We start from the raw sequence: 16,489 nt of genomic DNA on the forward strand, positions 1-16,489 counted from the left end.
AATGGACTACACAGACTGTGGCTCAGGAGGTAGCGTGGGTTTCCAGTTAATTGGAAGGTTGGCGGTTCAATCCCTGGCTCTTCCAGGCTGCATGTCAAAGTGTCCTTGGGCAAGATACTGAACCCCGAAGTGCCTCTGGTGGCTGTTCCGCCAGTGTGTGAATGTTAATTAGGCCCAGTGTGTGGATGTAGTGTAAGAGTAGTTGAAAAGGCTAGAAAGGCGCTATAGAAATACGGAGCATTTACACCCAGTAGCTTTATTTTGGCGGTGTGCCTTTTGCCTGTAAATAGGAGATCATTCCAGCCATGATCTTAATGAGAGTGAAGTTTCATCATCAGTCCCTGCAAGAAAAGACCCAGTAAACGTTGCTGTCATCACAGGACTTACTGTGACATGTGCAGATACATAATAGGCACTATTATAGACAACATGAAACACAGCAGATCAGTGCTGAATGCAGAGGATGCTCTGGTTGATATTACAGCCTAATAATTTGACATCAGTGGCTGTTTGCACTCGTGCTGTCACCATTATTAACAGCTGAATTGGCGCGATGCGGGGATCGGCTGGGACATTATCTGAATTCTCATGTAGGCCTACACGTAAATTGAACCTGGACTGTGTGTGAGACATTTTGATGTGAAGAAGAACACATAACATTATTAACATTAGTTCTCTCTTAATGGTCTTCCCTTCCTTTGTTACTAGCTTGTTTACTTCCCCCTTGTATACTGACTCCACTGTACAGAGCTGCTGATTGTAGCAAGGTGTTTCTGACGTCGGTGTGACTCTGAAGTTCTTTTCTGGTGGATGGTGGTGGTTGAAGTTGTCTGCAGATTGTATTTAAATCTGGTGAGATGAGATTCAAACAGCAGACAGGCTCTAATTTCTTCTGACCAACGACTGGACAAGTGGAAGAGAAGCAGCTCCTCGTATTTGTTAACCTGAGGGGGACGGATCCTCTGGCCCCTACAGAAACACCCAGCTATAAAGAATTCAATTCAATTCAATTAAATTTTATTTATATAGCGCCAAATCACAACAACAGTTATCTCACAGCGCTTTTCATAAAGAGCAGGTCTAGACCGTACTCTGTGATGTTATTTACAGAAGCCCAACAGTTCCCACCAAGAGCAGCACTAGGAGACAGAGGCAAGGAAAAACTTCCTTTTAAGAGGCAGAAACCTCGAGCAGAACCATGGCTCAGGGTGGGCGGCCATCTGCCTCCACCGGTTGGGGTGAGAGAGAGAGAGAGAGAGAGAGGAAGAGGGAGGGAGGGACCGAGAGAAAAAGAGAGGGATTAGATGCTGTCAGGTGTGAGGAGCGGTGCTGGAGGAACATGGAGAGTGACTGGTATGCAGAGTGAGTCACGCTGCTGCTGGGGGACACTGGGCTTCATGGAAACATCAACACACACCTCAAGTTACCGTTCATTCTGTTTTTAAAACCTTTTAGAGACCGTGTGGCCCCATCAGCATTTAAAACCACTGTAGCACCTGCTCATGGCAACAAAGTAGATCCTTGCAAATGTTTTTCACTTGGCAGAGGGCATGTGTCTGTGCATTAATTAACAGTTTACCTGCTGCTGGGGATTTCTGATTTGTGTGTCAAATCACCTGATAAAGGTGGGTCATTAAAGGTCTCCTTTGTGCTCTGTTTTTGGTCTCTGTGGAACCCTCCACAAACAGAGCCCTGTGTAAAACTGTACACATCTGCAAAGGGTTTATAAATGATTTCTGAAGATTTTTTTTTTCAGAGAACAAAGATGAAACATTTCTGTGGAGACACATCCACACATCCATACAAAACAATGAGGACTCCGAGAACACAGTTTATAAACCGAGAGCACACACTTATACACAGCTCTTTTATTTCTCAGCTGACCCCAGAGGGGCCCCTTAGATCTCCACCAGCTCCTGAGGGATATATCTGTCTCTTTAGCTGCTAAATGCTCCACCGTGTTCACCAACTCGTCTCTAACTGTGTCTGCTGTTTGCAGCTCAGCAGCGTTTTTTCACCAAGGTGAATTATAAATGTGACAATACTCTGAGACCATGAATGTTGTGCTGTTTAACTTTGGTGAGTACAAAGATGTTCTGTTGTTGTGCTGATACTCCACTCTGACAAACAAAACTCGGTGAGTCCTCAGAGAAAACCCTCATCAGACTGGTGTCAGAGTGAGACTGAAGACAAACGGTCTCTTGCAAACAGTTTTGTTATTTTATGGCAAGTAGGAGATTTGATTTAAGAGAAGTTGAGGCATTCACCAAATATTTTGTACAACGATATGAATGAAATTCAGGAGTCATGTACGGACAGTCTGCCTCTCTCCACAGGTAAGTTCACATGAAGTTATTATTACTGTCGCAGGACTTGAAGCTCCAGTGTGATAATGCTTTAAAGAGGTGGTATTGTGCTTTTTGGCTTTTCCCCTCTCCTTTATTGTGTTATCTCTCTTTTTTGTGCATGTAACAGGTTTGCAAAGTGGAAAAGCCCAAAGTCCAGCCCAAAGGGAGTTCCCATCTCCCACAGAAAACTCTGCTCTGAACTGAAAACAGCTCGTTTGTAGCCCAGCCCTTTACTTCCTTTACTTGTGACGTCACAATGAAAACGCGTCATAAAGCTTGCCAAGCGGCTAGCGGGGTCAGGCACGCCCTCAAACCAAGCTAGTCTGAGCGGAGGCCCTTTGGCTCGACTCGCCTTTGTTTGGGTTTCCATTGTAGAAATGTTGTACCTGTACCTGCTTCCAGGTACTTTTTTTTCATATCACCTCACCTCCGTCGAGGTTCCAAGCGAGCTGAGGGAAACTAAAATGTAACGTGAAAACACTACAGACTGCTGATTGGTCAGAGAGAATCGTCACTATTCACCATTCACATCATCATTGCGTGCACCAGGCCAGCAACAGAAAGTTTGATATTTTACAGTTTTCGTATGTAATTTCATCACTAAATCCACTTCTGAGAAGTTCTGAGGGGAGAAATCAGCTGTGTAGATTTCGAATATTGACAGTTTTATGAGAAGTGATGGCGGAACAAAAATGTGCTTGAATATTTTTGGAGTTGAGGAGCTCCACAAGTGGCTGCGGGGGAAGCCTGCGCCAACCCGCGGGAGGAGCGTGTGAGGCCGTCCAGCCGCCCGCTCACAGAGCCCTCTGCTCCCGCCGTAACACAGACCGCTGCAGCAACAACGGCAGAGGAAAACACAGCTGGAAGCTTTTCATACTGCTTATCTGTCTTTACATTCTGAGGAATGTTGAAACGTTTTAACTTAAAAAAAAGAAAGCTGTGTGGATCGCTGGTGTGTGGCGTCACTATGACGACAAGCTACATACCATCTCTGGGTTCTGTCTGCAATGGAAAACGGAGCAGGGCCGAGTAGAGTCGAGTCTATCGATTTGCGCTATGGTAGCATTTTTCGGCAAGGCAGCATAGATCGTCAGAACACTGGCAGCAGTTCAACGTTTAGTCTCAATGATAAGATGTAGAACAATCATGTTGTGTGGTTGTGGACTTGTGAGTAACTTATACCATCTGCTAGGTTACGGTCGCAGTCTGAAGTGGCTTTGATTTGGATCACACTACCTTGTTTCTTACGACCAGCCCTTCTTCTGATTGGCTAGTAGTCCTTATCTGGGAACTGCGCATGTGCAAAAGGCCCAACAAAGATTTTGTACAAGTAACATTCATCACTCTGTAGCTCAAGAGCGGAGTGTACAACTCACAGGGTGAAAAGAGGAGCTGCAGCAATGTGCAGTATGAGAAAAATATGGTGTTTTTTGAAAATTAAACCATGTAAACCTGTTCTGGTACAACCCCTAAATAAGATTTTGAACCTGAAAATGAGCAGAATACCACCTCTTTAACTGTTTGTGACTGGAACAGGCAGCCTCAGATGGCAGTTTCAGGAGCGCTGAGAAACGTGCACCTCCTCCTGAACACGTTCATCAGGCTGAAACAACAGATCATGTCCAGTTTGGTGAGTCTGACATTCGTACCAGCAAACCAGCAGTTTAGGATAAGCTGGTGACTGACAGTCTCTGTCAGTGTCTTGACTCCAGGACTGGTCAGCTGTCATGCTGTGCTGCCCTGCCTCTTTCTACTGTGGCCTACTTTCCTCACACGATAGTGATCCAAGTGGGGGCGCTTTGTGCATTTGTGTTGTTTCCTCAGAGCAGGGACTCTCTGATTTAGTGAGACTATAGGGATATTCATGTAACATTTCATTTTTTCTGACCTGACGTCGCTGGCAAACAGAAGATTGAGGGATTTAGGATTAGTAATCCATTGGTTCTACACTGACGACATTGACATGCACAATGAAACCAAAATGAGTGATTTCTGGTGACAGATTTCACAAGCGTTTATAAGAAGTCACTTGCAAACATTCAGGTTTTCTTATACGAATTATCAGCTCATTGTGGTTCAAATCTAGCTATTAAGACTATCCTGATAAAGCTTTCATCATATCATCAGCCAGATACACTGCTTGTCTCCATGCACCCTGAGCTATGTTTCCTCCTGCAGCGCGAAGATGAACAGGGAAATAAATGAAATGTCATTATACCTGCTGTGCTTCTTGTTGTGATTGGATGATCACAGGCCTGCATGTGCCTGATGTTGATATCTGCCTCACAGATCCAGTGTTGGTGCTCTAATACATTCAGTACAAGTTCATTTGAGCAGTCTGAACACACGTGTGACACTAAGCTTCGTGCCGGGTCAGTGAGCTGGTCCGGCTGGTTCTGATCAGTGTGTCTGCACATCCTGCTCTTGGTAATGTTTCAGAACCATTGCCATGGAGACAGGCTAAAAATCCATCCCTTTCTAAGAACAAGGGGACTGAAGAGGGAGGCAGGGAGGAAAGGGGGGAGGAAAGGGGGGAGGAAAGGGGGGATGCGGCGGCTGTTGGCTGTTTTTCACTGCGTCACGTGTGAGTCAGAGATGGTGATGGCGTCCTCGTCTTCAGGTCTGTGGGTGTGAAGACAGAGCCGAGGACTCCGGCTGTGGCTCCGCTGAGCCGACTGATGACGGAGCAGCAGCTGACTAATGAGGCGTGGAGGGCTGTCCCAGCTTGTCTACCCAAACCCCGCCCTCCTCGCCTCTGGTTCGTTATTTACCTTTGTGTTAATCCTCTCCCCTTCACATCCCCCTCCTCCTCCCTCTCCTGCACGCTCTCTCTCTTGCTCCTCCCCTCTCTCCCCTCAGAGTCAGCAGGCTTCTGTTTGATCCAGACTGCTTGTTACATGATCTCCTGGAACACAGCGCTCCCTCGATACGCCATGGCTGCTTGGGTCGCTCTGGTTTTGCGGTGCAGAAAGCGCTGAAGGATGCCACACTGATCCGGCATTGTCTGACCTTTCCTTCCCCTTCTCCTCCTGTGATCTTAACCCGTCTCTCCGTCTGTCTCCCTGACCTCCCCCCTCACTCCCTGTCTCCTGATTCCTGCTGCCACCCCCTCGACAATGTTACCATGCATTAACTGGCTGCAGCCTCTCCTTGCCTTGATCTCTTCCATCTTGCTTACACGAGGCCACAACTGTCCATCCAGCTGTTTGTGTCCAGACCACCACACTGTGGACTGCACCAGCCAAGGTCTAACAAGAGTCCCGGACTCCATCCCTCTGGACGTTCGCCGTCTCCTGCTCCCCAACAACTGGATTACCTGGATCCCTTCCGACTTCCTGGTCCTCTACAGCGATCTGGTCTACCTGGATCTAAGGAATAACTCCCTCTCCCAGCTGGAGCCAGGGACCCTGAGCACCTCTTCTAGATTAGTCTTCTTGGACCTGGGGAGCAACAACCTGACAGAAATCCCATCCGGGACATTTGGGGAGTCCAGGAGTCTGATCAAACTGCGCCTGGGAAACAACCCCTACCTGAACATGATCGGCAGGGACGCCTTCATGGGGTTGACTTCTTTGCGGGAGTTGGAGCTGGAAAGAACTGGTCTCACGGAGCTGGACGTCAGCGTCCTGGAGTCCCTGCCCTCCCTCCGGATGTTGCGTCTGGAGGGTAACCCCTGGCTCTGCAGCTGCCACTTTGCCAAACTCTTTGTATGGCTGACAGAGAACCGCCACAAGCTCCCAAAGGGTAAGACATAAGATTCTTAAAGTCCGGACTTCCAGTCTTTGCCCCAGGCCAGAGCAGAGACAGTGTCTAACATGTGATTGATTAGTTGTAGTCAGAACAAAGGAAACCCAAAGAAATGACAAAACACAACAACAAGCCTGAGAGCAGGTCTCTGTGGCACTACTTGTTGGTCTCTGGTAGTGAATTAAAGACAGCTACGTCTTGTTTATCTGCTGCTGATGTTTTCAAGCATCATCGGCATCAGGACAGGCAGAGCTGTGGAACCAGAAGGCATTTCTACAGACGTCAGTGTGAAGCAGATTTACCTCAGCAGCAGTGTTTCTCAGGTGTACAAAGACTTCATCTACATACATTTAAGATGAACACAGGGTTAACCTTCCTGCGTTACATAGAAATACATTGAAAAGTGTAATTCTTGAGGCAAACACACTGAAAACAAAAGAGCCAATGCTTGTTTTTCATCTGGACAGAGAAAGAAAAAGGTCCATGTCAGACATGAGACTCAGTCTTCTCTAGTTAACTGATCATGTGACCAAATACACCTGATGATGACACTGAGTGAAAAGAGAGAAACAGCTCTCCTCCACACACTCACACAGTCTGTGTGCACTAAACTAGATTTAGGTCATTTTTGTGCAGCTTCTATTGCAGGAGATGGATTTCACATTTACAAAACAATCAAGTGTGTGTGTAGCCACGTGACAGAAACCACACACACACACTGTCATGATGTTTTGGATATGTTTAGTATTTAAACATGAAGCAGCCATTTGCAAAACAACACTGTTACTGACTAACTAGCTTTTCAACTGGATCTCACAGCCTTCATCAGTTTTGTCAGCAGTCATGATGTTACCTCAGTATGAACAGTGGTCACAGGAGAACAGGCAGCCATACACGGGGAGATGTAACTCCTGTCCCCGTCCTCCATCTTTCTGCCGATTCCTGATGAGAGTGTTTGATAACAGACCAGAACCAGCTCAGCTGCACAGCCGAGACGCGTTCTGAGAAAGAACAATGGAATACTCTGCACCACAGGCAACATTCATGCAAACACTTCAATAATCATATGTTATGGTGACATTAGCACATAGTGAAGGTGTTAGCAGGAGTCAATCTACAAGCCTGCCATTGATTTTGGTATCAAAGCTCAACCAGTTCACAGCTGACCTAAGTAACCAAGTCCTGGTCCCTTAAATAACGTTATTACATCTGATGCCATGACGCACTCCTGTCTGGACACTACACACATACACACACACAATGTTGTCAGTCATTTTGTGTCCGTGGTCACGGCTACATCAGGACAGTGTGTGTTTGTGTGTGCACCTGTGTGCGTGTGTGTCCATTTTGTGTTCCTGTCGACATGTTTACGTGCACACGTTCATGTAATCCCGCAAAACATGCACGTGTGCATTTGTGTTAAAACGTAAATTTGCACCATTAAACACGCGTTTGTGCATGTGTACACCTGTTCATGTGTTTGTGAACACACACCGTTGTGCATGTATGTCGGTGTATGTTTTGTCCATGTGTTTTTGGTTCCAATACGAGTGAATATATGCCTGTTCCTGCAGATGTCTTTGTACTTTGGATGTATTTCAGTGTTCTCATGTACTAACGTCTGCATGTTTGTATTTCTGATTCAGTTTATGATGTGTGTGTGTGTGTGTGTGTGTGTGTGTGTGTGTTTCCCGCATGTCTGTGTGAGCATGAGTCTGGCTGCTTGTCGTAGCGCCACGTGACTGGAATATCACCAAGCGATGAGGTCACTGAGTCCCTCTTCATGTGGAAAACCCCTTCTGGTCTCACAGGGAGTCAAGCACACACATGGACACACATCTACACTTGACAATGATATTTGGGTGCAGCAGGGCTACAGAGGAATCAGAATAAAATGGAAGAGCCTCTCTCTGCTCTGGCATGCAGCATAGATAGATAGATAGATAGATACAAAGATAGGTAGATAGATCACTTCAGTGATTGTCTATACTAAGCACATTGAAATCTTTACAGAGTCTAGCTGTTGAGTCGGTCTGTCCTTTGTTCTTAGTACTTTCTCATGTTGTTCAGCCAAGTGCAACAAACAAACTTCTTCTTGCTGTCAGGAGGTCACATCATGTTCTCTATGTGTGGAACATGTCTGCGTACGCACCCCCCGACTGTAGTATGTATAGAGGCATGTCTGCTGTCAGTCTGCAGCTGTCTGCGTCCGTCCTCCGTCCTGGACTATAATCAAGGCTTTTCTGTTGTTCAGGAATCTGTAATTTAAAAGGATGGTGTGTGTGTGTGTGTGTGTGTGTGTGTGTGTGTGTGTGTGTGTGTGTGTGTGTGTGTGAGCGTGTGTGTGTGCGCGTGTGTGTGTTTTTTGTCAGACAAAGCTTATTAGCAATTGGTCAGCCAGAAGACACAGACAGGAAGCATGGGGAGGCCCACATTCTATTTTGCATTTGATTGTACTCCAGCTGTGTTCATCATTGTGAAACCAAAACACAATAAATGTTGAGGATGACTCATTTTCACTCCCGCCACCTAAATAGAGGCAAAAATATCTGACATTACTATTTAAGTTACCTAAATACAGCATTAACAGCATTACTAATCTTGAAACCTATTGTGAATCAAAAGAATCAAAAAACAATGATCACTAGACTTGACTGTAAATATAGTTATAGTTACTTGTCAGAAATAATGAATCTAGAAATAAACCAAATTGTGAGAAGTTCACTTTCAGTCCAAAGTCAAATGGCAGACTCATGCAGTCAGTGTTCTAGATTTTTCTAAATGGTACTTCTCTTTTAAACAATCTATTGTTTATGCAACTAAATAATGTAGGTCTTTATATGTCACATTAATTTACATGAGTGAGAAATCTTAAGCCTTCCTGACACACTAGAGTGGTTACACTGTGCTGGAGACGAGAATGACAAATAGCTGACAAATCTGAATCTGCATCTGAATCCATCCCATAATAATCTGGCTGCTCTAACTGAAAATCAAGCATCCCCAACATGCCGAGTAAATGTGCCTGGAACCTTTGCTCAGATGTTTATGTGACATTTCACAAGTCGTAATGTGATGTGATGGAGAGTGATTCAATCCATTAAATTAGCCTGTTACTTTTATTATAATATAACTGTGTATAAGGACGAAATGTCATACTTATAATTATGCCTGTCTGGTGTACATTGCTATATTTCTCGAGGCTACTATCCTCACACTAACGTCCTATCTGTCCTTTCTGAAGCACCAGAGACGTTTGAAGCTTTGGACATCATCAGTCATGTGATAGATATTCTTCATTTGCTCTACTAGCAAGCTAGCTAGCCAGCAATGCATGTTAGGCTAGTTCACCTCACCAACTTATTGCTACTAGCCTTTTAAAGCTGCAGATTCACACACCTGAAGCAACACCTGTCCACGTTTCACTGGGAGCTCCTGCTGTTGTTGAACCACTTTCTGTGGAGGGCGGCTGAGATTTACTCCACGAGAAAAACTGTTATTTTAGAGTGACCAAATTTTGGTTTTCAAACAAAAAGCACAGTTGGGGCAGTAATTTGTTAATGCTACGTGCTAACTTAGCCAAAATCATGGTACGTCAAAGAGTAAAATGTACACACCAGTGGGCCAGTGAGTTCTGTCCCACATCAAGCACTGCATTTGGGCATTTTTTACACTGTTCCGGCGCCATGTGCCACTGTTGACAAGCAAGCTGCTGCTGTGTCTCTTAGCTGTCGCTGTGGTGCTGAGGGTAATGACTGAGATGCAGTTTAACCAATGTTTGTGAGAAGGACGTGAAGGCCTACATGACTGATCAATAGTGGCGTGCGAGAAGGTGGGCCTTAAAGAGAAAGGTCAAAGCAATGCAAAAACGCACACAATGAATGGCGACTGTAGAAAGCAAAAGCTAAATCACAGACAATTTAGGCAATTTATAAATCCTGGTCTGAAAAAGAGGACATGCCGGGAAAAAGAGGATAAATGGTCACCCCAGTTATTTCCATAGTCCATCAGTTGGTTGGCTAGCTAGCAAGTTTGCTCGCTGAGGTGACACGAGTGAAACAGAGAGACAACAAAACAACCCTCTATGACATTGTTAGGGGGAACCTATAGATGGGGATATTTCCACAGTTATAGCACTTTCGATCCATTGATTTGCCGCTCCAGTCAGAGAGACTGGGGGGAAATGAAAGAAAGTTGTTTTAAAAACAGATTCTGGTTTCTGAGAAAACATTCGGGGCTGAAACCCCAGAAGCCACCCACTCTGACATTGGTTGAGTTTACTGTGGTGATGTCGCAGTGGATAAGACACGTGCCTTTGGTGTGGGAGACTGGAGTTCAATTCCCCACTGTGAAACATCTACCAATGTGACCCTGAGCAAAACACTTAACCCCTAGCTGCTCCGGAGGTGTGCAACCTCTGACATATACAGCTGTTGTAATCTGCTCTGGATAAAAAGCGTCAGCCACCTAACCCTTGTTAATCAGTTCTGAGGCGGTTTATACAGGTGTGACTTTGTCAGCTGGTTCACTTGTTTTCTCTCTTCCAGGTATGGAGGGGATGGAGTGCTCCCTGCCTCTGGATGGCCGTCGGGTTCCCCTCAGTTTACTCTCTGAAGACAGTTTCCGGGAGTGCCGCGGTACCCTCACCCTCACCGACTACCTCATCGTCATCTTCTCTGGCATCTCCGTCTCAGTGGTGGCCATTGTAGCCAGCTTCTTCCTCGCCTCCACAGTCCACTGCTTCCAGCGCCTCAGCAAAGGCAACAAAGGAGACGAGGAAGAAGGGAACGACTGATGGGGGAAGGGAAGGACTGATTTAATTAAACGCAAGTGTTTTATGCAAAACTCTTGCTCAGAAGTCCTGTTGGTATCCCAGAGAAAGCTCGACAAAACAGGAGAGCAAGCAGAGATCTGTGGTGGGGAGGGAGGAAAAGCTCTTCACCTGTCAAATCCAAGATCACACTATGAGAGTCACCGACACATCGGATAGGCTCGAATCACTGTGAAGGTAGAGGTTTCTGCTACTGCGTACAGGAGCGACTGTAGAGACGCTGGGCAGCACAGAAAGCTGGAGTACAGTAATCACTAGTTCATGAAACAGATCTGCAGTCCTTCTCATTAAGAGACGGGTAAATGTGTTCTAGATAGAGATGAACTGGCAAGCGTGTGTCGTCATTCTGGGACAACAGGGAATCAAAGATGGCCGAGCACTGCAAGGTTTTAACTATACAGGTAGGAAGAGGCCATAGTGGTCAACAAGTCATGGTCCAACCCAGGCAAAGCAACTACCTGGTTGCAACCTGGTTTCAAGACATCCACTGAGAGGGTCCTATGGGACAGCTGGTGGATAAGTGCCTTGCTCCACACAGCATCTTGGTTGTTAAAAGACCACTTGATAGGATTTGAAGATGAGCTTTTTGAAATATACTGAAGCAAAGATATTTCCAGTACAGCAAACAGTAGCAGAGTATCTGGACGGTCCCTCCTCACAGAGCCTGCAGCCTGCTGAAGGCAGCTGTACATTACACAGTATGAGAGTATAACTTCTGTCCATTTTACATGCTGTAGTTTTCACAAGTAACACTTTGTTTTCCTGTTTACTGAGCTTGATTTATACTCTTTATTACACAAAGACTCCACAGGGGACCAGGCAGGTATTCAGTCGGCTCCATCGCCACTATTCTTGTGACAGACCCAAAAAAGTTTCAGCTGCTTGACAAGTTGTGTCCAGAGTTGTCTAGCTTCTGTCTAACTGCCCATCTGTCCTCACAGGTTAATGCTCCCCGTTGTTGGGTTTTGGAAAGGCTTTCTGGTCTTTTCAGGGTACATGGGCACACTTCTAAATTATGATACCATATCTGACAAATTAGATTATTCTCCCATTCAGACACCAGAGCTTCGGTGTAGCTGAGTCTGGCTCACAGTTCCAGTTCATCCCAGAGGTGTTGGATGTGATTGAGATCAGGACTCTGAGCAGACCAGTATTCCACACCAAACTGGGAAAAGCATCTAAAATCTAAAAACTGGAACTCCCATCCCCGTGTTTCCTGTCAAATCATATGTTCTGCACAGCATGCGGTTCACTTAATGAAATACACAGAAGAAGGGGGCAATGAAATAATATTAATCATACCATAAATTAGATAAAGCTAACTAGTTGCTACATTATATTGAAGCCGCCTGGTTAACTACATGTAAAGCAATCCCACATAGAGATGGTCTAACAGAGCAAAGCAGCTGCCACCGTGGCCAAACGCTGAAGCCTGAAGGTGCCTTAATATTACTAGCAGTCATCCATGTGTTAGCTTCAAATCTAGAACTGAATCTATCTTTTAATAAAAGTAAGTATTCTTTTTCTGCCAGAGTGAGTCCTCTCAGTCAGGACCATAGCTGACTCTGAGGACAAGACAGGGAAGTTGGGGTTTCAGCAACATACAGTTAAAAACATGATGAGTATCTTTCAGGCTGACTCCAGTATTTCAGTTTTTCTCCAACAGAATTGAGGAGAACGCTTTGAAATTGCATGTAAATGTTTGTTTTACATGTTTATCGTTTCTTCATAACGTCCCAGGAAGGATGATATCATCTTGTACAATTGATAGAGAAAATGGAGACAGTTATTTAGGTGTTTTTTAAATTGTGTTGAGTTCATAAGCAGTAGCTGATTTTCAGAAAGGTGTTTCCAACATGGTCTCAGTAGCTACGATGTTTCTCCTAATGGCTTTATTTATAGAGATTTGAGGCCTGAGGGTCGGCACATCCACATTTTTCCACAGTATATTTTGCAACAAGCATCATATTCTGTGCAGTGTTACATCTCTGATGCTCGATTATTTGCCGCTGGAACAGTATTTGGACACATCTCCAAGGCTGTCAGTATTTTGCATGTTGTCTTCATGAACCTTTTGTTCTGATCTCTGCTGTCATCCATGTTTCTGTCAGAATACGTACATGTGTTGACGAACTGTAGATGGTAATCGGTCAGTTCTCTGCAGATGTTGTTTCTCCGCCCCGGCTCATCATCATGCCGGTCTTTCTCGCTGCTAACTGACACTGTCTTCCCTGTTGAAGAATATGGGGACATGAACCTCATCAGAAAGGCAATGATTGAAGAGCAGTGGTACACACTATGAGTCTCGGTGCAGTTACTTGGGTGCCAACTGGATTTGTAATCTCCAATTTAAAAGGGCTTAATGTGTTGTGATTACCGAGGATGAACCGGCACTCTGAGGACGTTTCAGTGTGTGTGGGTGATAGAGCAACAGGAACGATGGAATAAAGAGATTTTGCTTTGTGAATGTTGTTGTCTGTCATCTGTGAGTAAAATATTGAGTCCCTGCCAACTCTGAGGACAGAAACACACATACAAATCATATGTCCTCACTTATCGTCAACTATCCCAGCCTTATATCGGACCTTGAGTATGTTACATAAATCACGTGAACAAAGTCTACAAAATGTTATTTAACTTAAAACATGTCACCCTTGACTTTCTTTCACACCAGACTCAAACTTCAGTCTCCTGAGTGAAAGTCCTGACTTTAGCTGCTGCATCATTGACCTGTACGGCCGTTTCTCTGCTGAGGACTGTACAACATGTTAATCAGTGAACTTTGACCTCTGAACAGACCCAGGCTAGTTGTTCCCCCCTGCTTCCAGTCTTTATGCTAAGCTAGGCTAACCACAACCTTAATCCAGGTCTGTGTACACTGATCATGAGGTCCATCTGAATGTCTCACGCTCAGAAAGAAAGATAGATGTGCGAGCAATGAAAAAGGAGAGTTGTGTTATAATGGCTGCCATTTAGCATGAACATATCAACACAGTCTCTCTATTGCTGTTGTAAAACTGAAATACTGTTCTCATTCACTAGTTCAGTCCGAGCCATGTTGGTTTTTAATGAAACTGACTGCAGATGTTTTGTATATTAAAGGTCTAAGGGAGGGATCATGTCCTCTTAACCTCTTGATCTATCTATCTGTCTATGCATATGCAGATGCGATAGGTTAAGAGACACATATGATAAGATGTGAATCACTGATGAAAAACTGCACCTTTCAAGAGCAGACATCAACCAAGTGCTTCACAACAAAAAGACAGGAGAGAGAGTAACAGCCATGACATGCAAACATCATGCTTTAACATACCAAGAATAAAGATTAAATAAGACACTCAAACTACAGCAGCGGGTCTTGAGCTGCTTTTAAAAGTGTCCACAGATCTCAAGTCCAAAGTTTAGGAGTTCCTTTGGTGAGGAACAACCATCACCCCCAATCAGAGGAGGCCAGCTTCCTGCAGGAGAATCAGGGCTGCAGCAGCTCTACGATCCTGCAAAGCTCCAAACTTCAGCACAACTATCATGATTTCTGAATTCAGGAGGTCAATGTGAAGACATCAAAATATGCTAACTTGAACCTTTTGGAGGACTTTTAAGAGGTACAGGGACATGTCTATAACTACTGGATTTAAGGAGGGACCAGATTATCTAGTGCAACATGGCATGGCCTTTCAATATTTTACAGATGGACAGGATTTACATTAAAGGCAGGAGTACGAGTTACAAGAGCTAACAGACCTAAACCTGTCAATGAAGTGGGGGCGAGTCTTTCAGCCACACAACAACATAACCCAAGTGACCAGAGAGAGTCTAGGACAGCATCTCTGAGAGAGCTACCAACAAGTTTACGGCTGAGACTTACTGTAATTTGATCCAGTGTGTAATATATAATAATAATAATAATAAAAAGTAAGTCCACTAAAGTGCTTGTTTTTGTCACTGACAGGCTCAGATTGTTATTACAGGTGTCAGACAGCATTATGGAAAGGATCCATGCAGAGTAAGATCTTTTTTGTTTAACCAGAAACAGTATGAATAAATGAATGAATGAATGAGTGGTTTATTTCTGTTTAAATTATAATGTAAAAAGAAAGATTTGTGTGTAGCCCAAGGCTTATATTTTCCCACCCTCTACACTAGAATGCAAAATACCAGCAATATGAAAGAAACAAAAGAAGAAAATTAAATAAAGTGCAATCTAAACTGTAATTTTTCATTATTTAGCATTTTAAGGCTTTCTTTAAACTCCACAGAGAGCTACACTGTTTCAGCTCATCACTAAGTCCATTCCATAATTTAACTCCCAAAACTAGTTCTCACTTTACATATACACAATCCTCTTAAGTTATGCTTTCCTTTTCGTAATTTAAAAAGTTTTTGAATACAAAACTCAAAAAAGTATTTCCAATATTTTGAATACACAATGTCTACAAACTTCAATGTGCGTAAGTCTATAAATAATTGGTTAGTAGATTCACAGAAACCCGCTTTATTTATTATTCTAACAGCTCTTTTTTGTAGTTTAATTACAGAGTCTTTGTAAGGCTCTTGTCAAAGCCACCAGACTCCATTGACGAAAACAGTAATTTTACCTCTCTGATCTCTTCAGTGGTAGAAACCAGACGTGAAGCGACTGTTCCATAACTCTCTGTAGGGATCCTTTCCATGATGTTGTCAAACAAGGATTACTTCAGCCCTGTTTCACTGCAGCATGCTTGATCAGTTCTTTTCTAAATACATCCAAATCCAAGTTACCCTCTAACACATGCTGGACCCTGAACGAATCCAGGAGGAAGCAGGAAGGGGGTGGGGCTGCTGTCTTCAGGAGGCTCCCTCTGAGATCCATGACTGTAAATGACATTTCCTGAAGAGCAGCGATGACGTGGTACTTCATTCTTCATCGTGCGCAGTGAAGACACCGTGGTGTGCTCACAGTGCTCTGTTGCAGAGGCACATGAGCCTCAGAGAGCATCAGTCTGAAACTTGACCTACTTATCATGTTTGTCTGGCTGTGGTCTCTGCAGCCCATGGCCCTGACCGTCCCCGCTACAGGTAGAGGAGGCGCCTACACGAGTCCTGAAGAGCTACCCGTCCAACACAAACATTTAATGTTTCTAGATGTAACATGTGAAGCAGCACAGAGGGGCCAGGTTTCTGCCAGATGCAAGTTTTTCGGTCGTAGGAGTAACAGAGATGTGCAGGATGTTTGTGTACAAGTCAAAGCACAGCCAGACAGGACTTCAGTCTGTCAGTCTGGATCTGTCTATCTGCAGGATGTGCTGGGACAGACAGCTAACTGTTAATGTAGTTGCTATAAATGAATGTGTTATGATGGCTGGCCTGTGCTGGTTCCCTGCCTATGTCAGGGCTGACTGCTCCTGAGTGGTTTACAGGGAGGCTGAGTGGGTGGGACGATGTGACAGCTCGTCCAGATGTCTCTCCTGGGGAGGAGACAGAAGAGCCAGCCAATGAGCTTGGGGGGCTGTTAGTGTCAGCAGTTGTGTAGTGAAGGATTTACATCTGCCAGGACTGATGGGGGAGGCGGGGGGGCGGGAGT

General features: G+C 44.7%; 1 protein-coding gene across 1 annotated transcript; it reads left to right on the forward strand.

Moving 5' to 3' along the window:
* The first annotated feature begins 5,228 nt into the window (after window positions 1-5,228).
* Window positions 5,229-13,362, forward strand: lrrc38a (leucine rich repeat containing 38a). Its single transcript, XM_038721637.1, has 2 exons — window positions 5,229-6,092; window positions 10,643-13,362. The coding sequence occupies exons 1-2, from the start codon at window positions 5,465-5,467 to the stop codon at window positions 10,888-10,890; spliced, it is 876 nt and encodes a 291-aa protein (XP_038577565.1). The 5' UTR covers window positions 5,229-5,464; the 3' UTR covers window positions 10,891-13,362.
* The last annotated feature ends 3,127 nt before the right edge of the window (window positions 13,363-16,489 follow it).

Source organism: Micropterus salmoides, unplaced genomic scaffold (genome assembly GCF_014851395.1).
Source record: "Micropterus salmoides isolate LMB-PRFRI ecotype aquatic unplaced genomic scaffold, ASM1485139v1 Ms_hic_scaffold_16, whole genome shotgun sequence".
NCBI classification, from domain to species: domain Eukaryota; kingdom Metazoa; phylum Chordata; class Actinopteri; order Centrarchiformes; family Centrarchidae; genus Micropterus; species Micropterus salmoides.

Bases quoted from the DNA above. Each gene is read 5' to 3' on its own strand.
- lrrc38a (XM_038721637.1), top strand. From the start codon at position 5,465: ATGTTACCATGCATTAACTGGCTGCAGCCTCTCCTTGCCTTGATCTCT. The intron at 6,093-10,642 runs GTAAGACATAAG...TCTCTCTTCCAG, and splicing joins CCGCCACAAGCTCCCAAAGG to GTATGGAGGGGATGGAGTGC.